Here is a 23,603-nt window from a genome sequence, read left to right as displayed (position 1 = left end):
TGAGAACAGGTACCCTATTTCATTCATTTCTGAATCATCCAGTAACTATCACAGCTGGCACATGGTACATATTAAATAATTTGTAACAAATGCATGAAGTCATCCTGTGGTTTTTTTCTAAAAATTAGAATGGATTTGAATTAACACCACTGCCTCAACGACTTCTATCACTCATCTATGAGGGACTGATAAAGTACAGAAATGAGTATACAGCCAAATAATACCCTCTACACTGACCATACTCAAGCCTTGAATAGGAGCTCACTAATATCACATTCTTACTAATCTGTGAATTATCATCAAATACATTCCTCAAAATCCTCACACTACTAACCTCAACTTCCTATTCTGGCCTGAGGAGCCAGCCTGAAGAGGAAGCCAACACTGTGGAAAGCAGAGGAGACAGATGGAAATTATCTGACTCTTCAATGACATTGCTGAGCCCCTGGATCAAGCACACCTGAAGCCCATCCTGCCTCTGGACTTCCTCCTGTGTTACTGGTTTGGTCAGCTGGGGTTTGGCTACCTGCAGCCAAAGTCATCTTGATACCTAAAGCTATTTAAAAATCCCAAATGGCAAGTGATTTTGTATTACAGAACCTGAGAAGAGCATCATTTCTCCTTAAAGAACAAGTTAATTAAAGAACTGTTCTTCACCTTACAGTTGTACTCTTTATTATTAAGGTAAAGATAGGAGAGGCGCAACAAACAGGGGGTTCTCTCTGTGAATAGTGTAAAACTGCGCTGTTTTCACCAGTTCTGGCATTAAACATTGCAAGGTGGGACTTTTTTTTTAATCATTTTTTAAAAATTTTTATTATTTATTTTATTTATTTATTTTTGGCTGCATTGGGTCTTCGTTGCTGTGTGAGGGCTTTCTCTAGTTGTGGTGAGCGGGGGCTACTCTTCGTTGTGGTGCGCGGGCTTCTCTTGTTGCGGAGTATGGGCTCTAGGCGTGCAGGCTTCAGTAGTTGTGGCACACGGGCTCAGTAGTTGTGGCTCATGGACTCTAGAGCACAGGCTCAGTAGTTGTGGCACACGGGCTCAGTAGTTGCGGCTCATGGACTCTAGAGCACAGGCTCAGTAGTTGTGGCGCACGGGCTTACTTGCTCCACGGCACATGGGATCTTCCCGGACCAGGGATTGAACCTGTGTCCCCTGCAATGGCAGGTGGATTCTTAACCACGGCGCCACCAGGGAAGTCCCACAAGGTGGGACTTTAAAAGAAAGCCAAGTATTCTTAACTACCATCAACTTTGAATTTCATTTTCTAAAAATCAAATATGTTTAATAATTTCCTTTGTAAATAATATTACCTTTATGCTTTGCCAGTTATTTTCAATGCACAAAACAGACTTTCTTCAACATATTAAGTAATCAAAAATCACAGGGCATTCTGACCTTTAATATAAAAAGCCAGAACATACTGTAAACCTGAAATCACTGAATCACTAAGACACATAATTAAGTCGCAATTCTGTTATTAAAAAAGATTAGCTTGCACTTCCCTGGTGGTGCAGTGGTTAAGAATCTGCCTGCCAATGCAGGGGACACAGGTTCGAGCCCTGGTCCGGGAAGATCCCACATGCCGCAGAGCAACTAAGCCCGTGTGCCACAACTACTGAGCCTGCGCTCTAGAGCCCATGAGCCACAACTACTGAGCCTGTGTGCCACAACTACTGAAGCCCTCAGGCCTAGAGCCCATGCTCCGCAACCAGAGAAGCCACCGCAGTGAGAAGTCCACGCACCGCAACGAAGAGCAGCCCCTGCCGCCGCAACTAGAAAAAGCCCACGCACAGCAATGAAGATCCAACGCAGCAAAAAATAAATTAATTAAAAAAAAAAAAGATTAGCTTTACTTACCAGAAAAACGAGTGATCCATCAAGTCCTAGCATCTAAAATAAATAATATGTATTAATTTAAGATGTAACAGGATTTTTTATTCTATTTATGAAAAAAGCTCATTTTCCTTTTAATATTTTTAAACATAATATTTACCCACTACTTTCCAATACAGCCTATCATTTTCAGAGAGTGAAAAACTTCTGTTCTTGGGAGTTTTATATTTTGTATCTTCTTTTAATCCAAATTATATGATTATAAAGTTAAAATTTTCTATCTTGGGTTTCAACTCAGTAGATATGGAGCCAGTCAAGATTTCATGATACAACAGTATTACTTTGTCAACTGAAGCATCAGAATAATACTTAAATTTAAATTGTTACTTCATTTTCAAAAGTCCACAATTTCAAGTTAAAGATTTTGTAAGTGGAGCAAGGTTTGTATTAAAGGCCAGAAGATAGAAAAAGGTATCAATAGACCTTTATCATAATATTTTTAATATTTTCATCACAAATAATACATTACTTAATTTTCCCTAGAAATTAAAGTTCTGGTAATTGTTTTCATTAAATGTAACTGGAAAATTAGTGTATACATCTAAATATGGTCAACTTTAAGATAGACATTAGGATTAAAACACTAGGATACTTGATAGAAAGAAGTCTTACTCACTCTTTCCCATGTAAGCTCTTCTGCAGCTCGGTCCCACTCTAAAGCATTCCAGTTCATGTCGTCTGGAAATATAATTGTAGTTTAGAGATTACTGATAGAACTTGAATTATAAATAAATATACTCTTTTAATTTGGTGTTTTATAACTGTTGTTGAGAAGGTAAACCACACTTAAAATATTTCCAAACTGAGTATTTGCTTGTTAGGCAATTTTTAAAAAACATAAATAAATACAACATATAAAATAAGATGATTCTAGATTGTGATAAGTGCTAGAAAGAAAATAAGCAGGGTTATGTGAAACAGAGGCATTCAACAGCTCTAAATCAAGAATGAATATGGTGGATTTGAGAAAAGTGAAGAAGCCAGGGGACTAGAATTCTCTGGGTGAGGAGGAGAGGGTGGCAGAAGATGCAGTATGACAGACAGACAGGGATCAGATCATACAAGAGGAATGTGAAGCCTGAATTCTGTTTTGTTCTTTAACATAATGGGGAGATCACTGACAGATTTTAAGGGCAGAGAGCAGTACAAACACTATGTGGAGCAAGAATGGAAGAAGGAAGACCAGGCAGGGCTTACTGCATTAGACAAACAGAAGGAAACAAAGGTCAGCACTAGGGTACAGGAGCCACAGTCCCAGAGCCTTTGAACATATACCCACCTCTCCCTGCAAAGGCCCCCTGCTCCCATTACACAACTGGCTTCTTTTCATCCTTCACGTCTCAGCTCCAATATCACTTACTCTGAGCTACCTGCGGAACCTTATTTAAAATAGGTCTCTCCTCAGTAGCATCCTCAGAGCAACGTGCACATTTACCACAATGTGTAATGACAAACTTGTTCACTTGGATATTTCTACTTCGTCACTAGACCAGAAACTCCATGAAGGCAGGGACCTGGTGTTTGAGTGCCTGGCACACAAGAAACACTCAGGTATCAGCAGTGATAAGTGGACCCAGAGACAGTGCAGCGCTTGACAGGAAAACTCTGGGGCCAGAGAAAAGAAAAGAAGGTGGTGAAACTACTGACAGCTGACTGGCAGGCTGGTCTCAGAAGTTCTTTACCACTCTGGAGTTATACTGCCAGAAAATGAGAAACTGGTTTCTTTGGGTGCTATCTGGCCTGCAGAGTACACTTCAAGAATTCTTCTTTGATAATAAAAGTTGTACTGACTCAATAAAAATGGCAAAGGAATAAGATAAAACTGTATCAAGTTCCATTTTAAAAAAACAGGATCTATTCCAACTTACAAATAATTTCTTCCCATCCATCCTATAAAAAGTCCTGTGTAAAGTAGAATTTTATTTTATCTCATCTAATCTTATTTTATTTTATGGCCGCACCATGCGGCACTGTGGGATCTTAGTTCCCCAAAGAGGGATTGAACCCATGCCCCCTGCAGTGGAAGCTCGGAGTCTTAACCACTGAACCACTAGGGGAGTCCCTAAAGTACAACTGTAAAACTCAAAATGTGCCCTGCTTCATAGAAAAAAAAAAAAGTATGCATATGTATATCCATAAATGCAAGTCTGTCAAAATAAAGTAAAAACAGGTTAGAAACAGAACTTCAAACCCATGAAATTTTGAAAACTCCAATGCTCCCCAAGGTGAGCTGGGAATGGACTCATGGTCGTGAAGGAAGGCTGAGCACAGGCCGGCGGCCATTACCCTGTGCCCCATTGTTGGCATCAGCTGCATCTTCCCCGCCCGCGTCGTCCTCCTCCTCATTCTCCTCCTCCTCCTCTTCTGCCTGGTCATCCTGGGCTGCAGGGTTTTCCCCCACCACTGCATTCTCAGCTGGTGGGTTAGCAGGCTGGTCGGGGGCAACATTTTCAGCACCATTTCCTCCTGCTGGAGCCTAAAATAACAGAGGAGACCAGAAATTTGGCTAACTTGCCTCAGTTTTGCTCTATTTTCAAATAGCACCCTCCCTTCTAAAAAAAAACAAAACTAGCAAACAGACACAAACTCTATTAAAATTCCAGAAAAACCCCACCTCTCAAGGGCATTTCTTCTAAATGTATCTGAATTTGGATCAACTTGGTATATAAGAACATAAACTCATTTAACAGTGTACATATTCATTCAATATAATTTAGAGATGAACATTTCACAAAGCATTACAGGAAACAGGTTAACAAATCCGGCTATCTTGAATACATCATTCCGTAATCCTTCTTTATAAGGCATCTCTTGTCTTTACTGACCACTTCAGGGATGAAAATATATTTATGTATCTGTTTACACACATACTGATTTATAACTTAATTCTCAGTTCACACTTGAGGAAAGGTTTCTCATTTCTGCTCAGGAGGGTAAGCCTGTCCATATGAACTTTATCAGTTTCCACAAGCACCCTTCTCTGGCTCTTCCTGAATTCTGCTACCTACCAAATGCAAAGACCTAGTTGTAGTTAATTAAAACACTGAACTCCTATGGAGTTAATGAAGATTCTAAAAGAACTGTATTAAAATGCTTCAAAATATGAGGTACAATGATGAAAGTATTAACACTAGGTAAAAACTTGCTTAATAGTCCCATTTTTCATATGTGTGGTTTTCAAAGGCGAAGTTGTATTCTTAATTCTGTAGAAAAAAGGGTATGGCAGAATTTGATGAAATCAATCTTCACACTAAAAAAAGCCAAAGGTCCTTAATTGAAAAATTAAGTCGTTAAGTATCGTTAAGTATTATTTTGAATTTTATAGTCAATTTTTTCATAATAAAATTTTACAAAGGGCAAATTGTTTTTGTATTGTGAGTAGCCAGTTTGGGTTCTTTTTTACATTTTCAGCCCTATAATTTCTCAGTAAACAAGATAATAAAAATCATTTATCATATCTTCCTCTTCTTAATGTCTCTAGCAGACACTCTTGTATCTAAGCATGTCATCTCATAAATAAAAAGTAAAACTGTACAAGACTGTTATCAACAGTACTCCAATTTTTCTACTTTTGGTAATGTTTCTACTAAAAGCAACAAAGGTGAGGCATTTTACACATGAAGAAACTAATGAACAAAGAGGGTAAGGGGGCTTCCTTAATGTTATGCAGCACGTCAGAAGCCCACGCAGGAGGTTTGTATATTAACTGCCAGGCCGGCGGTAAGCTGTTAACCCAGGCAAAGGGAATGAAAGAGCATGCAGTATACCCCCAGTACTGTTCCCAGTCTTGCTAGAAAACTAAGAGGCAAAGTAACAACAGTACTCTTTTGATTTTTCACATCTCCTTTAATCTTCTCCCAAACGTTGTCACTGTCCTGCTTTGCAATGAGGGACACGGGAGTCAAGGGTTTGGGTCTTAGAGGGTGACAATAATTCTTATGTCCTACCCAAATAAAATGAATTTGGGGATAGAGGGAGCTACCTCATTTTGGTGATGCCCAGCAGCGTTGAAGGGCGGAGCAGCATGCTCCAGCCAGATCGGGGCTCCCCCGTGGACTATCTGCTCTCGCAGCCACACCAGGCTGATGAACGCACACAATGTGCACGTCACCACAAAACAACCCTGCAAACAATCCGCCAACAAATTGTCCCTATTAAAAAAAAAAAAAAAGTACATAGAATTACTCCAAAGAACACTTAAAATTAAGAAACCAAAGGTAACAACATTCATTTTACATAAAAATCTCAGAAAGAACAAGAAAAGTCAGTCATAACTTTCTGGTGAAAAATCAGTCTCTCAAAAAGAATTATTTCTGAGGATGGTGGCAATTTATCTATCTTATAAGCTGGCCAAACATGTTTATTTATATATTTGTATTATATGTGTTCATATTATAGAAAGCAAAGAATAACATCAGAACTATATAAATTGGCTATCCAGCCTCTCTTTGAACATAGCTGAGAAAAAGGAAGGCAGCAAGCAAAAAACTGAAAGTAGCCAAATACTTGACAAAGGTCAAGTATTAAATACATGTAATTTCCTAAAGATACATGACTCTGTCCAACCCTTACTAAGAATATCCTCATCCTTATTTTATACACAAGTTGAACCAACTTAGTTAGCTGATACTTAAACCCATGTAAATGAACAGAATCAGAAAATCAGAAAGGTGGAGAAGGGCCTCTAGAAAGGCCTAAAGACAACATAAAGGAAGGCTGAGAAATACACAGTACACAATGCGTGAGGCAAAGGAGCCTGTGGTACATTTTACAAATGCCTCATTTAGAACGCAGATTAAATTTTGATGCCAACTGCAAATACACCAAAAGTATTAGTTTCTCAACAAATCCAGACAGATCAAGTATGGTTCACATGAAAATACACGCAGTATAATAATACTGAAGACCTCTTTGTTCTTTTCCTCTCTGAAGGAGCATATCCTTCCCTGGTCTATGTCTGATTTCAGAGTAATTCAAAGGTAACTCAAGAATCTTGGTAGCCTTTGGAAAATTCACCACCATAATAGACATTTTTCCCTCCATGGAGAACTTAAGGAAGGGTCAATTTGGGAGACCTCGGCCTGGTAGCTCCAAACTGAACTAATGTGGCCCTCAGATGTTATCTGGAATATACCTTAATCAAAAGAGGAATACTAATCACCCCCTTGCTAAGGACCCCTCCAGACCATTAAAATTTTGATAGGTTGGGACTAAAATACCCCCTTCTCTACTCCTTCCTTGTCATCAGCAATAAGAACAGCAACTGCTTATTGTAGAGTTTATTGTAGATTTTTAAATGGTGACAAACTGTAGAATCCTTTCCTTTTCCCTCACACCTTGAATCTGGGCTGATTTGTGAACTGTCTGGACCAGAAGCGAATTTCCTGAGTTCTAAAGCCTAGAAGAGAGCTTTCAGGTAAGCTTCCACTCTCACCCCTTTAGAATGCTGCCCTGAGGCCACCATGTAAAGAAGCCCCACTAGCCTTCTGAAGATGAGAAGCCATATGGAAGAGCCAAGGTACCCCATCTTAGACTACCCAACCCCAGTGACACATATGCATAATGGAGGCGAGCCCAACAGATAAATGGATCAGCTGAGCCCAGCCCAAACTGCTAACTCCCAGAATTATGAGCAAATAAAATGTTTGTTGTTTTAAGCCACTAAGTTTTAGGGACAGCATGTTTTGCAGCAATAGTTAACTGATAGACTGTGCCTAGAGATGCTGAGGAACTGAGCTACAGAATATGTAGCAGCTGCTAAGATATTAAGAAATTTTAAGTAAAATTTCAGAAAATGGATTCTATAGAGAAAAATGAAACATTACTCAGAAAAAATAAGTGATTTACTTATAAGTGCTTTCAGAAAAACTGGCTCAATTCTTCAAATTCTAAAAGGCAGCATGAGATTATAAAAGCAACCCACGCTTACAATTTCTTTCCACTATTCCCACCAAGCTTTCAGCATTCTTCCCATGTCAATGAGGAAGCTCATGAAGGCAACTCAGGTGTGGCCCACTAACCAATCAGGTCACAGAGAAAAGGAGAGCCTGCCAACATAAGGCAAGCAACAGCTCTGAGTTTTGGTGATAATTTTGCTATGTATTAACATAGTGCTCAAAATACATATAGTTTTTACATGTATTTGTGAATTTAATCTTTGAACAGCCCGCCCAAATCCCTGAGGCATGATCTTCCTCATTTTACAGATGAGGAAACAGGGGTTCAGAACTGTCCAGTGATTTGCCCAAGGTCACCAAAAAGTTGCAGATGCAGCAACTTTTAAATTCCAATGTCAGGGTTCCTTCTGTTACAACCAGCTACATCTTTGCATCACCTAAGTGATCATACTTGCCAAAAAACCAGATGTTTAATGGTTCCGCCAACAAGAAGTAAAGGTGGTAGGCAAGTAAAATACTGCCTTACTTGAGACTAAAATACTAAATTTTCACTGACATGGCTTCCATAAACACCTGTTTTTCACAAAGCCAAAGCCTACCAATTTAAGCTTTGGTAAACATTAACATATTTAGCCACTTAAAACAGAAACCATTAAAGAAGTAACACACCCCCACTTTACTGAACAGCACAGATGGGACCTCAAGTCACCTCTTCTAAACAACTGAGATACTGACTGGCTGCTACACTGCTCTCTCAAAAATTACAATGATAAATACAACTCTAGCCTCACACTAAATGGAACAAGACTGCCCTGTTTAGAACGGTTCTTTTATTCGTTCATAGATATTAAAATATAACTTCCATCACTCTTAGCAGTCACCCCTTGCTTTTTTCTGATCTCCCTCGCTACTTCTAATATGTGCGTTTATTTCGTATACGATTCCTAAATGAAAGCCGGAGGTGAGCTACATCATATACATGGAGACATATGAATGACACTTCAGCCAAGACTGATTTTTCTTGCCTCTATACTAAGACTGTGTTCTGGATGGCTGATATAAAAATCTGATGTCCAAAAATAGTAACGCTGTCCTATTTGTTTCACTGAATCATTTCACAGAAAGTCAATATTTTCATACAAAGGGCTACCTTATTACACTATTTCTAAATTCTCAAGTGTGTCAAATTACTGCTTCTCCTTTTTATGAGAGCCACAGCCATTAGTGCCCTATTTTCAAGATCCTTGTCTACTTATAAACATTACTTCGAAAGCTGTTGTAATGTAAATAAAGTTCAAGTTCAAAACCTTTTATCTTATCTATTCCCTATACTGCCAAAGAAACACATAAATTAAATAACTTGCCTGTTCTATCCAAAAAAGGTAAAACTAGCAAGCAGGAAAAACAAGTTGCAAACACATCTAATATTTCTAAGTATTTTCAGCCACGATTCAAAATAATGATGCAGACAAAAGAGACTTAAAAGACCTCCTCGATTTCTTTTCTATCAGAAATGTAACATGCTTTCCTGCTCTCTTCTATTGCCATTTGGCTTATTTTTATAATATATTCCGCATGCTTCTGTCCTAAAAGACAGTCTTATATTGTTCTTTGCCCTTACTGACATAGGGATCAGAAACCTAAGGTCAATTGGGTACAAAAGAAGATTTTAGCAAACAGAGGTGCAATCTTTTGCAAGCTTAATATTCTAATGATCTTGATACAGTTTATCATTTACAGCATTTCTAACATCAATAATTTTGAAAACACATATATGTCTTTCCCAAGAAACCGCAATTACAAAGCTTTATGTCAAATTAAAATACAGTAAAACCACCACAGTGAACAAGTTTTTACAGTCCATCTCCTAACAATCACAAAAAACATTTTAAAAAGAAATTCGACTCAAATGTCTGTGTTGTTTAAACACATGTTTAAATGAACGCCCAGCGTATCACTATATGGAACAGTACATTTCTTGCACTACACGACAGCTTATCTAACTAGCTGTCCCACCGTTACCAAACTGTCCTTTAAGATGGGTATGTTTTAAAACATCATTTATATATGTCAGCTACTTCCACTGTAGCTGTAACTTTAGAATAGGTAACAAACATAAGGTATTATTTGTCCTTGGAATAGAAGGACTTTTCAAATTACAACAAACACAAGTATGCAGAAGAAAAAATGAGCACCATTCACAATGTGCAGCCTTCCACCACCACGAGGTTCAATACTTACGTGGACAGCATGTCTAGTGGCAGTGTCAGCAGGGAGCTCACAGAGCCAGTAAACAAGCACTTGTAGATGCGACCTACCAAGAAAGGGCATGAAGGTATACAGTCACAACTCTCATCGTAACTCATACAGTTGCTCAACTAAACAGATAAAGTGGAACACTGCGAATGCCACTGAAATAAACATTTAGTCTTTGCAAGGTTGAGCCTCATAATACTAAAGTTAAAAAAAAAAAAGTCAAGCATTAAAACTAGTGACAGTAAAGAATAAATGTTACACAATGTTTAAAGTTTTGATTCTCTCTAGATTTACTTACTTGTTTTTATTAAATGAGCTTAGATGTTTGAAGGGGGCGGGGGGACCAATCTCAAGAAAAGATCTCCAAAATTATAATACAGAGTATTTTCTTTAACCTAGAATTCTAAAATTCATTGAGTCTGCTCATGAAAATAAAGTTTTGGGGATACACATTTTTGACATTGAGGACTTTTCAGTAGAGTACATGCTTCAATGCTATGAAGCAAACTAACAACCAATTTTTGACAAACAGATTCAAGGGTCCTCAAAAGGACAAAATCTTAAATCTGGCCATGAAGGGAAAAGATGAAGTAAGGGCAAATACACAGCCATCCCCTCATCCTCTTAGTCAGAAAAGGCAGAAACAGATTTGGAAATGAGGCCCAAAAGCTGAGGTTTTCTTTCAAACCAGTACTTGTGTATTAGTTTAAGCATTTCCTATATAGCCTTGTACCAAAAATTTAGTGACTTCAATGGCTGTTCTCAAATGCCAAGTCAAAATGGAAAGACAGGAAAAGATTTTCTGTGACAGGAATTACTTACATATATGTATAAAACATTCAAAGCAAGTATGCTTGTAACAAGTAAAAGTGACAAACAGCCAATTGTCTGTAGATAAGAAAACAGACTCATAAATTAAAGTCCTCCTTACTAGCGTGCTTAAAAATAAGGTAGCTCAACACATTGCTACAGGAAAAGACAGCCACGGGTACATTGCTAACTTAAAGAAAGAAGTTACAGAATGTGTAGTGGGTGACATAATTTAGATTTTAATTGTGTGTGTGTAAACAATTCAGAACAGAAATCAAGCTTGTTACCTGTTACTTAAATCCTCAAAGTCCTTACTTAATTTTTGACTACTTGATCTACTGATTTCAGAGAAGTGTTAGTCTTCCACTATAACTATGAATGTTTTACATATTTCTAAGTCCTGTTTGCTGGTGCATAGAAATTCTTAAGTTTTCTTAGTGGACTATGCCTTTTATTAATATGAAATAAAATGCTGTTCCTCATTTAAAGTGTTTCATCTTGAATAATGTCTGGCTGGCGAATACTGTTCCTGCGTTTTGTCAGCCTTTGTTAACAAATCCCTCTAGCATTAACCTGGGCTGTTTCGTACTTATCTCTTGTAGCGGAACACTTTTATACATACACAGTTATGAGGCTCTATCTACACCCTATGATCACAGATATTGCAATCTTATCTTTTCTTCTCTTTTACTCCCCTTCCTCAGCCCTCCCTTCTTGTCTTTCCTGTCTTTTGTCAGACTTTACAAATTTTACTCACTGCTACCTATTCCCGCTCCCTAGGATGAAAACTCATCATCTTATTTCTATTCTCCTAACAGTTACTTAAATTTAAGTTTTGTTACTTTTTTATTAAGATAAAATTTACATAAATATTAAGTGTGTCTGGGTGAATTTTTATATTCGTATATATCCGAGTAACTGTCAGCCAGATAAGATTCTCAACATTTCTAGCTCCCCAGAAGGCTCCTTCAAGACCCTTTTCAGTCAATATCTCCAGCAAAAGGTAACCACTATTCTGATCTCTATCATCATAGATCAATTTGGCCTATTTTAAAATTTCACATAAATGCAATCCCACAATCCATACTCTTTTGTGCCTGGCTTCTTTTTCTCAAAGAAGTGAAGTTTATCCATGTTATTCTATGTTGCGTCAGCCAGCTCCTTTTTCACCACTGTAGTATTCCATTATAGGGATAAGCCACACTGTATCCATTCTACTGCTGATAGTTGTTTGGTTGGTTCCAGTTTTAAACTACTATTATCAAAGCTGCAGTGACGACACCATTACACACGTCTTTTAGTGGACACAAGGTCCTTATTCCTGTTAGCAACATCCCCAGAAACAGAACTACTGGATCATAAGGTATTTATAATATTTACCACTGATAGATAACATCAAACAGCTTCCCAAAGTGGCTATACTATAATACTCTTACTATCAATGTATGCATGTTGCAGATGCTCCACATCCTAAGGAGGATTTGGCACTGTCTTTTCTTTTAATTTCAGCCATTCTTCTGAGTACATAGCAGCATCTTCTTGTGCATTTCCCTGGTGACTAATGATACTGAGCACCTTTTCACGTGTGTATTGGCTATTTAATCTTCTTTCCAGAAACACCTGTTCAAATCTGCTGTTCTACTTTTTAATTGGCCTGTCTTCCTTTTTCTTACTGATTTATATAGTTCTTTATATATCCTGGATACAAGTCCTTTGCTGGATATGTGTATTGCAAATACCGTCTCTCACTCTGTAGCTTGCCTTTCTCTCTCAAAGCTATCTGAGCATGAATTAAAGTTCTTAATTTTAATTAAGTCAAATTTCTCAGTATTTTCTTTTATGGTTGTTCGCCTATACTTTCTTTTAGCAGTTTTTTGGTTTTAATGTTCACATTCAGGTTTACGACCATCTAAAGTTAACTTGTGTCAGGTGGGCGGTAATGGTATGGGTCACTTGCTCCACATGCCCGTCCAGCTGATGCTGTACCATTTATTGAAAAGACCATCTTTCCTCCCCTGAACAGCAACAGTGGCACCTTTGCTGTTTATCACCTTTGCCAGTTCTGGACTCTACTTGGTTATTCCTGTATTTTTAATGCATAATTACACTGTATTTTCCTGTTTTATCTAAAGCATCTATAATTTCACCACAAATAAGACAACCTAAAAAGCTCTCAATTCTATCCTCCCCTCACAATTTCTCTTGTTAAGATCATCTAGAATTTTAGTTTCCAATTGATACCTAAAAAATTATTAATTATTGTAGACTAACAACAATTATGATTTAGCTGTAAGAAGCACTTGTTTCTTTTTCTCTGGAGCTCACACCTTTCCCTGTCTTTGATTCCTTGCTCGTTTTAGTAAAATATATTCTCAAACACTTTTTTCATAAATGATTTGAGGTAGTAAGCTTTCCAAGTCCTTGCATCTATTGAAATGTCTGTATTTTGTCCTTCTATCTGAGAATAATAAGATTTTGGGTTCAAAAATTTTGCCATGTGTTGACTATTCTGCTGTCTTCTAACATTCAATGTTGCTGACTTTAAGTCTGATGCCAGTCTGATTTTCATGATTTTGTAGGATAATCTGAAAGCATAACATCTATATACCACCCTATTCAGCATTGGAAAACTTCACAATGTGTCTAGGATTGTCTTTTTCCTTTATCACAGTCAGCTCTCTCTCTTTCAATCTCTTTTACCCTCTGGAACTACTTACTAGACAGATACTGAAACAATCGGATGTAGCCTCCATCTCTCAAATTTTTTCCCTCATACTTGCAACTTCCTGTCTCTGAGTTACATCCTGGAGAACTCCTTGCTCAATCTTCTAGCTCACTAATTCACTCTTCAAGTGAATAGTACCTATTCTGCTACTTTCGTAAGATTTTCATTTTTATAACTGATCGAGTTTATTTTACTTTATTTTAAGGAGACATGAGGATATTATTATACTTATTTAAAAATATTGTTTGTGGCTAACTTTAAAGAATCCTATCTATATACTCTGGCACCATATACTATCGACCCCTTTCCATGTCTTTAAGAACACAAAGAACCTAAAAAGAATCAACTAAGAGTTAGTATACCAATCTCCCAAAGAGCCTCCTATATTTGAAAGACACGCTTCCCAATTATTCAGCACCATTAGATATGTGTTTTTTAAAAGGGGATAAAAAATATCTCAAAAGAACCCATCTTTTGTCATCCTTGAAAGCTCTAATAAACTTCAAGGAATAAAATTCAATTTCCTTCTAATTATGGTTTGATTTTGCTTTTTCAATTCTTTCATGAACTTTCATTATTAGCCTCTGTATGCTGTGTTTTTCTTTCCCACATTCATTCAAGAAACTGACCTGTTAAAAAATGGTTTTTATTCAGCTGAATAATATTTCTTAAATGAGGTTTTCCTAATACATGACATTATAATATCAAATAATTAAGTATCATTCGAACAAAACTATGATGCCATATTACTTTATAATATTAAATAGTTGTGCAATGTTTAAATAACTCCAGCCACAGAAGAATGAATACTCACATGCTGTAAGAGGAACAACTCCCAACCATGCAAAGGCCACAAGTGTATAATGAAACCAATATCGTATTGCAGTGCCAATACTTGTAACCAGTCCAGCAAATATGTCTTGGATTGGAAGCCGCGAAGGCATATCTGGGGAATAAACTATAAGGGGAAAACGTTCACATAATTTCATGAAGATTCAAATAGGTTATATTCTAGGCAGGTAGCACTATCTTAACTTTCAACATTTGCAATTGCACTTAAATATTTTTTCCTATAAGAAAAATGAATCAAATAATTGCAATAAAATACTACATTTACCCAGAAGTCATTTATGAGAGCAAATCACATAAGAAATGTAGAAGCCAATGAAACAGGCCTCTGAGCAGGAAAAAATATTCAAGAGAAGTACACATCCCTCACTCATAGCCAGGAACTTTATGTAATGCTAATTTACACATATTTCAGCATTCAAACACTGTAATTATCTGGTTTCTCAAATTATAAAAGATCACATAAAGCAAAAAGGAGCAAAAGGTGAAGCTGACAGATGTCATCAAGAAAGAACCCTCCCCCATGCCAGCCTCAGAAATAGCACTCAAAATGCACAACAATCTGCAGCAGAGCCACTTCCTGTAAGAGCCAACAGCCCGCTGACGTCTGTTAGCCACTCCCCACCCCATTTTAGCACAATAATCAACATCCCAAATGGTAAATTAAGGTCTTCCCACTTCTCTGCAAAGTGTGGTTCAATATTCAGAAAAAGAGGTTCTGCCACAGGTAATATTGTGATTTATAAGAAATACATATCTGGTCATTCAAATGACCAAAATATATTTCTCATATACATTTGGTCTTCGTCCACAGTTCCTGGCTCACAGCTCCTGAAACTCTAAGAATTTTCTATGCAACGTAAGCCATAAAGGTGTCTTTTGTTATGTTAATGAGATGACTTTTGAACCTGTCTGGGGCAGGGGTGGGGAGAAAGAGTATGGCACGGGTTTTCCAAGGGAGCCAACCAAGTAATTAGAGGGTTGGAATTTTCAGTTCCACCCTTCAGACCTCTGGGGAGGAGCGAGGGACTGAAGGTAGAACCAATGGCCAACAGTCAACGATTTAATCAATCAAGCCTATGTAATGAGGCCTTCATAAAAACCCGTAAGGCCTCAGGTTCAGAGAGCTTCCCTCTGGTGAAAACAAGTAGATCTGGGGAAAATGGTGCAGTTTCCCTTCCCACATACCCTACCTTATGCATCTCTTCAATCTGGCTGTTCCTGATAATAAACTGACGATCTAATAAGTAAAATGTTTCTCTGAGTTCTATGAGCCACTCTAGCAAATTAATCAAATCAATGAAGGGGTCACTGGGAACCCCTGATTTAAAGTCAGTTGGTCAGAAAGGCAAAAGCAAAAGTAACAGCCTGGGTTTGCGACTAGCATCTGCAGGGGGTTGAGGGACGCCAGTCCTTTAAGGACGGAGCCCTCAACCTGTGGAATGGAATGCTATCTTGGAGCAGACAGTATGAGAAGTGGGTTAAACTGTAGGACGCCCAGCTGGTGTCCTGCAGAACTGCTCACTGATGTAGGGAAAACCACCCCACACACATGTTGGAATTGGTACCAGAACCTATGTACACACATTTTAGAAAGATTTCTTTTGTAAACGGTTCCAGTGAAAACCACTGCTCTACCACAGGTTTCTCCGAAAAAACATACAGAAGGAACAAAGGCCTCTTTCTCCAGTAAGGCCAAAACAAAGAGCTATGATAAATAAAGTTTTAAAATCAGTGATGTGAAATTTATGAGAGCACTATTACAAAACTGTTCACAGCTACAGACACAAAGGAGTGAACAAGTAACAAACAGCAACTTTTTACAACATACCCACAAAGACTTTAGAGGATTTTTGATATACAGGAGCAAGTCATTAAACCAGTAAACAGAGTTTTTGAAAAAGATAAACAGAGCACATGATGTCAAATGAAAACTAAAAGGTACAAACACAAGCTTTTATTGGCCTCAGAATAAAGAAGCTCACATGAGTATTTCTTATCAATCGAACTTCATGAAGATATTCAATTATTTAGTCTTGCAGTTTGCAATAAACCTTAAGCTGTACAGTTTTTATGCCCTACAGAAAATTAAAGACTACAAAATAACAGAATTGACATTTTTTGAGCACTATGAATACAAAGCTTCAAAAGTGAAACTGTAATGATTTTAATTATATACACTCATCACATAAAGACAAGGTAAAACTAACAATAATTTACAGAATTTACACTCAGCAGCTCAAGATGCTTAAAACAAACAAAAACTAAAGCATAAAAAAATCTCTGGGAGGGGAGAGCAATATACTAGGATCTGAGAATGAAAATGTGCTTCAAATTATTGATAACCTGCCAGTATAAACCTCTACTTATTTAAGATGAACAATATTAAGTATCAATCCATAGGTAAAGGAGTTATAAATACAATTAGAATTTTAAAGATCTGCAAAACATTTACCAAAGCCTACAAAATACTGAGCTTAAAAAGTCTTATTTTAAAAAAGTGAGTTGTCTTTATTATTTGTCTTTAGTATTTGTCTTTATTATTATTCCAACCAACATAATTTAAACTCAAAAGATGTCCCAAATTTGAACACGGATGGGATATTTGACAAATTCAAGGCATCAATAATTTTTCTGGGTAAATAATGATATTATAGCTGTATTTTTTTTAAAAAACCATTACTCTTTAGAGATACATGCTAAAATATGTACAGATGAAATCATAAATGATGGGATTTGCTTTAATAAGGATGGAGAGGTGAGAACAAGAGCATAGGGAATGACATGTAAAGGCTATGAGTTGAAAATGGATGAAACTGAGTGATGGATACATACAGGCTCATTATACCTTTGTACACGTTTGAACTTGTCTAAAAAAAAAAGAAATATCCCACAAATTAAATCACGTGCGTGTGGTGTGTTAAAAGCTGACGTGTGGTGTATTAAAAGCTGACGTGTAGTTTTTAAAAATATTTTCCAAAATGTTATAGCAATACTTTCTATTACCATAAAAGACAAATTAAGCTGAACACAGTTGCTTTAAAACTGTTTAAACACCTTTATGTGGCCAGTTATAACCTAGAAATGCAGTGAAAACTTCGAAAGAACTTACTTGGTGTGAAAGCAAATCTGTGCTTGCATAATTCACAGTATTCTTTTCGACTGTGTTTCAGCCACTGAACTAAGCTGCAATTACAAATACATTCATAAGTATAGTGTTTATAACAAAAAAACTTTTAAGGTTTCATTGAAAACTAATATTGCTTTACTAAAATTTTACATATCACAGAACTTTTACAATTTTAAATTTAGAAAGTCCTAAACTTTTTATCATTAATGCCCTCTAAGAGTACAGAATTATAACAGATAAAGATAAAAATGACATGTATTTCCTCTATTAAAAAGCAGTTTCAATTAACTGAACAATTAACTAATCAAAGTAAATTGTAACGTCCTCAAAGATAACTGAATATAGAAGAACCTCCAAGCATCAACATCAGTTCTAATATTGGTCTAAGGATACTGCTACCTGGTGGCTAGGTCTATCACTAATTGGCTGGCTGTGTGACATAGAACAAGTTACTTAACCTTTCAATGCTTCAGTTCCCTCATCTGAATAATCATAAAATCATAATCATACTCCACCTTACAGTTTTGTTGTAAGGATTAAATGAGTTAAAATGTATACAAGCACTGAGTTATTACCTTACACAAAGCATTTCCTAAATGTAAACTATAATCATGCCAAGCAAAACTACAACACCATAACACTTCCCACAAACATAAGCTCTCCATGGTAGAAATAAACAAATGGGTACTCACATGCATCTGAAAGACAATATACCAAAATGACATGGCATGGTAATAAGAAATATGGGTAATTTCCAAATTTTCACAAAAAAAATTTTAAAGAAATAACTAGTTACAGAGAAAGTTCACTGAAACAGTATCCCTTATATAGATGACAGAAAAGCTCAGACATAAAAATTTTCTAAAAGGATGACTCACCATTCTTGATGGATAAACTTAATACTGCCAGTACACACACAAGGATGATAAAGAGGTTTCTCAGGTGTTCCTTCTGACCGACACACTCTACATATGTCTATTAATGAAAAAGAAAAATTGAATTATCTTTGGTTATAACTTTTAAAAAAATAATAGGCCACCAAAAACTAAAATACTGCATGCTAAAGCAAGACTCTATCACTAGGTAAAACATTAATCAACATCATGGAAAACTAAAAAGTGTGAACAGGATGATAATCTAGTATATCTGAAACTTAAAAATTTTCTATTATATAAAAGGTCAACTGTCCCTTTGTATGAGAGCTCTGTAAATAAATCAAAATTGAAAATAACGGAAACTGTGGTTTACTTGAAACTGTACTTTCTCATAACTAACAGATTATAGATAGAAATATGCAAAATCACTTCACCATTCCTGTCCTAACAGTTTAAAGTCTAAAGTCCTAAGTCTGGTCCTTTTTGTGAAGTTTAAATTTCACAAAAACACATCGAAACAGCAGAGCGGCCCTACAGGGAGAGACAGACAGGAACAGACACACACACAATAGCGTGTGGAGGGGGCACCCCAAGACCACGAAGGCCAGAGAGAGGCGAGCCAGAGACCACCTTAAGCAGAAACTACGGAAGCTCAGGGCTATGGGTCGGCCACCAAAGGGCAGCAGCTCTTCCTTCACTCCCTCCACCCCCGCCCCAAGTGATTCTCATGGCACTAGCGTCAGTCTTGCCTGGGGTGGCAGGTGAGATACAGATGGCCGAAAGTTATCCCTCAAGCTCGCTTGCTCGGTCCTTAACGCGGTCTTTCTGCAGGACCACCTACCGAAACCTGGTTGCGATTTTCATTTAGACCATCTTCTCAGCAATCCACCAAGACCAAATGCCAACCCCAAGTGGGCAATCTGAGGGGCGATGGGCAGTATGAACAACGGGCAGGGACTTAATGCAAGCTTCTGATCTACTCTCTTACAGGGAATTCCTCATTAATGAGGAATAACTGCAACCCAGAGCCCAGGACTAATGGATTTAATAATGAATCCCCAGCACCTGTCAGACTGGGATACGCACATGCTGAGAAGCGTGGCGCAGTTACAGCCCCTTAAGAGCGTCACAGACTTGTGATTGCTCAATCCTGGGTGGCTAAGCAATATTTGTCGAAGTTAGGGATATCAAGCACTGGGGGTAACCTAAGTGGTGAGCACACTAGTCTCCCGGTTATCAAGGAGCCAGACAAATCACTCCAGCACCACAGAAAGGCCATGCACCACCACCCACGTAAGAGCTATCAAAGTGCCAATCCTGTCTGTGATGGAGTCGCGTAGGGTTGTCCAGCTTGAGTCAAATTAAGCGCAGACCACACCGCTGTGCCTTCAAATTTCAGCTCTGGAACCAGACACTCCAGCTACCACCATCCGAAGGACTTCAGTTTCCCGTAAGCTGCCAGCAATAAGCTGCCGGCACATTACCGGAAATAACGAGGGCAGTCGGCATTGTTTATGGTCAGACAACATGGGATCAGAATCTCTTCAAACCTCCCATTTTCACCTTCATCCTTAAGTAATGAAAACATCCATGGCAAAAGCTTTCACTCTGGTCAGTCTTACATCAATCTAAGACTTTGAGCTCTAGCGGTGCAGTATGAGCAACCCAGCCATCCCGTCTAATGGGCCTCCACAATCAAATTCCAACACAAACAAAACAGAACCACGCTCCCATTCCAGGATTTCCAGCAGCAGTGTGCAGGCAGCTCGCGCCTGCTTGGAGTACTTTAATTTCTTCAAGTGCACACTTCAGCCCACGGAGACTCGGCTAGAAGCCAGGAGGGCACTGAGAGGTAGGGGGTAGGGATAGGAACGGCGGCTCCCCATCCGCAGACCCGCACGGCAGATCACACAGCATTTTAACTGCACCGAATTCAATACCCTGCCACTGAAGCTGGGGATTACCTCAGCTGCCAGTACCAGATTTGCCACACAACAGATCTGCCTTAAAGGATTTTAAGTGGACTCATTCCGATTACCAGACCTCGAAAGTGTCCAGTGTTGTTTTTCATCACTGCCTCCCCACCCTCAGGTCGCGAGTGGCAAATCTGCTACCTTCCTAGGTTGGAGTAGTCGATTACCAGGCTTCCTGTATGGAATCGAATCCAGATTTCCCATCACCCGAATTCCCAGTCACGGTGGTTGCCATGGTACGCAAAACGGCTCCTTAATAGGGCCACAGAACGTGCAATCCTGGTCATCTAGAATCATCAGAGCAGAGCTGCTGATGCCCATGGGCATGGATTAGTTCTAGAATTACCACAGTTCTGCAGGTAGGAGCCAAATAAGCGCTCAAAGTCATTCTCAACATCAGGGTGTCTAAGCCAGAAGTGCTTAGACGGCCGTGGATTAACTTTAGCGACAGGCATGTGCTACGGCAGGATCAACCACTCAGGGTGGGTTTGAGTGCGAGTGTGGGGAGGCAGCTGCAGTCATAGGGCAAAGTGGTTTCCCCCTCATCCTGTCTCCCCGGCCAGCTCTCAGGCAGCTGCGGGAGTAGAAAGTAGGGCGCAGTAGCCAAAGCGCGGCAAGAGGTGTCCCGTAAGCAAGACACAGTGCAGAGGAAAGCGGCAAGAGACACCACTGGGCTTACACGAATGAGGGTCACCACGTCACCCTCCACCAACATGATGACTGGTCAGCCACAAGTTATGCGGCGATGAACTGGGGTGGGGCAGGGACAGCCTTTGTGGGCACACCTGGGCTAGCGGGATGCAGGAACAAACACCGGAAACAGTATCAACATGGGTGTGAACGGCTGATCGGCCGATGCCAGCCGGGTGCCTCCTAGACAGGGACCAGCCCCACAAGGTGACCTAGCCCTGTGTGGCGCAGGGAGCCGCGGCAAGGACATCACAGCGGGAGGCTGAGGGATGTGCCCACCCGCAAGAGACACAACGTCTCCCCACACTCCCATAGCACGGCCGCGAGGGGAAGGTGGGGTTGGGTGGGACTGGAGAGACAGCACTTCCACTAGCAGGACAGAGAAACACGTGAATACGACCAGACACTGATCTTCAGAAGACTCCATCCTTCTGAAGGACGAACCAATAAACAGAAAACTAAGCAAACACAACAAATCTAAATCAAGGCCCAGAGCTCTGCTCGACAGTCTAAAGTACAGGACTGGACTCACCTTGCCCTGCAAGGTCAAAACTATTTTCACCATAACACTAATAGTGTTTTACTCTCATTGTCTTGCCAGTGTACAGTGGAGTTTTCCAGAGGCTACATGAGACACCTGTTTGAATGCAGCTGCCTCCCATTAAACGAGACATTTAAGAGGTATGTAAATATAAAACAAATCCACTCTTCTCACCAATATTTTGGGTTTGGAATATACAGTTATTTTCATGAAAAAAATTTTATATTAACACATAATGAGTGTGTTAAGTGAATAAATATTTCTAAATTTTTTTATTCTCTTATACGGCAATTAAAAGCTCTTCTGAATCCTTTAGAAGAATTTACAGGGATCCTGAGACCAAAAGAGTTTGAGAACCACTGCTCTATCGTAGTGGTATGTTTAGGTATGCTGAGAGATAGATAGACAGATAGATTTTGCTCACAGAACATCTGAAAAAAATCAGAGAATAACTATGGCTCTCTCAAAATACACATATGCATACAATTATCATTATTGTATCAGGGACTTCACAAGCTCCACTGATTATAAAAGGAAAAGGGAAGGGAACATTAGACTTCTGAATCACTTTGTTTTACATGGATATCTTTTACATAATAATAAAAGTGGAAATCATATAATAATCAAAATGCAAAATAAACCAAAAACAAATCAAATGAACCTGTGTATATCAAGCTTAATCACAGAAAATAATTACTTTAGACTTTAAAACATGGTAATATATCCTCAAGTAGGCTATATCCAAAGACAGAAGGAACTATAAAGAAATCCTAAAGAGAATTCAGTAATCATCATGTTAATAGTAATAATATTGATTGTTACTTTAAAACTTGGAGGATAAAGACAGTAAGTATGATACTGGTATTGTGGTTATTTGTTTAAAAAAAATTATCTCTTAGAATACGTAAGTATTCATGGATGAAAAGATATCGTATCTGGGATTTCCTTTAAAACAATCCAGCAGAAGTGTGGGGAGGCAAGAGATAAAAGAATTGAGATAAAAGAATTATCAACCATATGCTTGTATCTGTTGAATCCAGATGCTGGTTATACGGAAGTTTATTACATTAATCTATTTGTGAGAGTTTGAAATTTTGTATAATGAAACTTTAAAAAAAACAATCAAAGGTTAACATGCAATTTGTAAATATCATAGCTGAACTTTCACTTTACTAACACTACCAAGTCCTATTTGTTTGTTTGTTTGTTTATTTATTTATTTATGGCTGCGTTGGGTCTTTGTTGCTGCACACTGTCTTTCTCTAGCTGCGGTGAGTGGGGGCTACTCTCTGTTGCAGTGCACGGGCTTCTCATCGCGGTGGCTTCTCTTGCTGGGGAGCACGGGCTCTAGAGCACAGCCTCAGTAGTTGTGGCGCACAGGCTTAGTTGCTTGGCGGCATGTGGGATCTTCCCAGACCAGGGCTCAAACCCGTGTCCCCTGCACTGGCAGGCGGATTCTTAACCACTGTGCCACCAGGGAAGCCCACCAAGTCCAATCTTATCAGTGAAGTTCTTTAGCAGGAGGTCTTTGCATGTGGTTTATTTAACATACACACACAAATGTGAAAACTCATGTTAGCAATTTTCCTATTTCACTGACCATGTTTTTCAAAATGTGTTAAAACTTTCACTGGCTATATCTTCATCAGGGAAAGAAAGCAAAATAAGATCTAAATAATCTGCCTCAACATTCCTAAAAGCCTACTGCTATGCAACCCACAACCCATTTCTATTAAAACCATTTCATCTAAATGACTCTAATACAGAATCTGGTCCAAGAAACAACATCACAAATCTCTTTTGCAGTACTGACTCTTGTGTTTCCCCACATGATGAAGTTGTGACTGAGTTTTGCTCAAGAGTACTTTATGTATAAATATTTCCCTAAATGGAAAGGCAAAGATTGTTGCTATAAATCAACCAGAATGGTGATAAGCCTCAGCTATAAAACTCTTCAA

General features: G+C 38.5%; 1 protein-coding gene across 2 annotated transcripts in view; it reads right to left on the bottom strand.

Annotated features, from left to right (window-relative positions):
* MARCHF6 (membrane associated ring-CH-type finger 6) overlaps positions 1-23,603 on the bottom strand; it is a 74,365-nt gene that overhangs the window by 36,995 nt on the left and 13,767 nt on the right. For both annotated transcript variants that reach the window (XM_082651420.1, XM_082651419.1), the window contains exons 2-9: positions 18,445-18,541; positions 17,549-17,622; positions 14,402-14,545; positions 10,038-10,110; positions 5,882-6,050; positions 4,186-4,375; positions 2,516-2,577; positions 1,864-1,896 (exon numbers count right to left, since the gene is read on the bottom strand). In XM_082651420.1, the coding sequence (XP_082507546.1) occupies positions 1,864-1,896; positions 2,516-2,577; positions 4,186-4,375; positions 5,882-6,050; positions 10,038-10,110; positions 14,402-14,545; positions 17,549-17,622; positions 18,445-18,541 (842 nt within the window). The remainder of the gene's footprint in view (positions 1-1,863; positions 1,897-2,515; positions 2,578-4,185; positions 4,376-5,881; positions 6,051-10,037; positions 10,111-14,401; positions 14,546-17,548; positions 17,623-18,444; positions 18,542-23,603) is intronic.

This window comes from Grampus griseus (genome assembly GCF_964374135.1).
Source record: "Grampus griseus genome assembly, chromosome: 3".
Lineage (NCBI taxonomy): Eukaryota > Metazoa > Chordata > Mammalia > Artiodactyla > Delphinidae > Grampus > Grampus griseus.
This window is presented reverse-complemented; position numbering and strand designations above follow the sequence as displayed.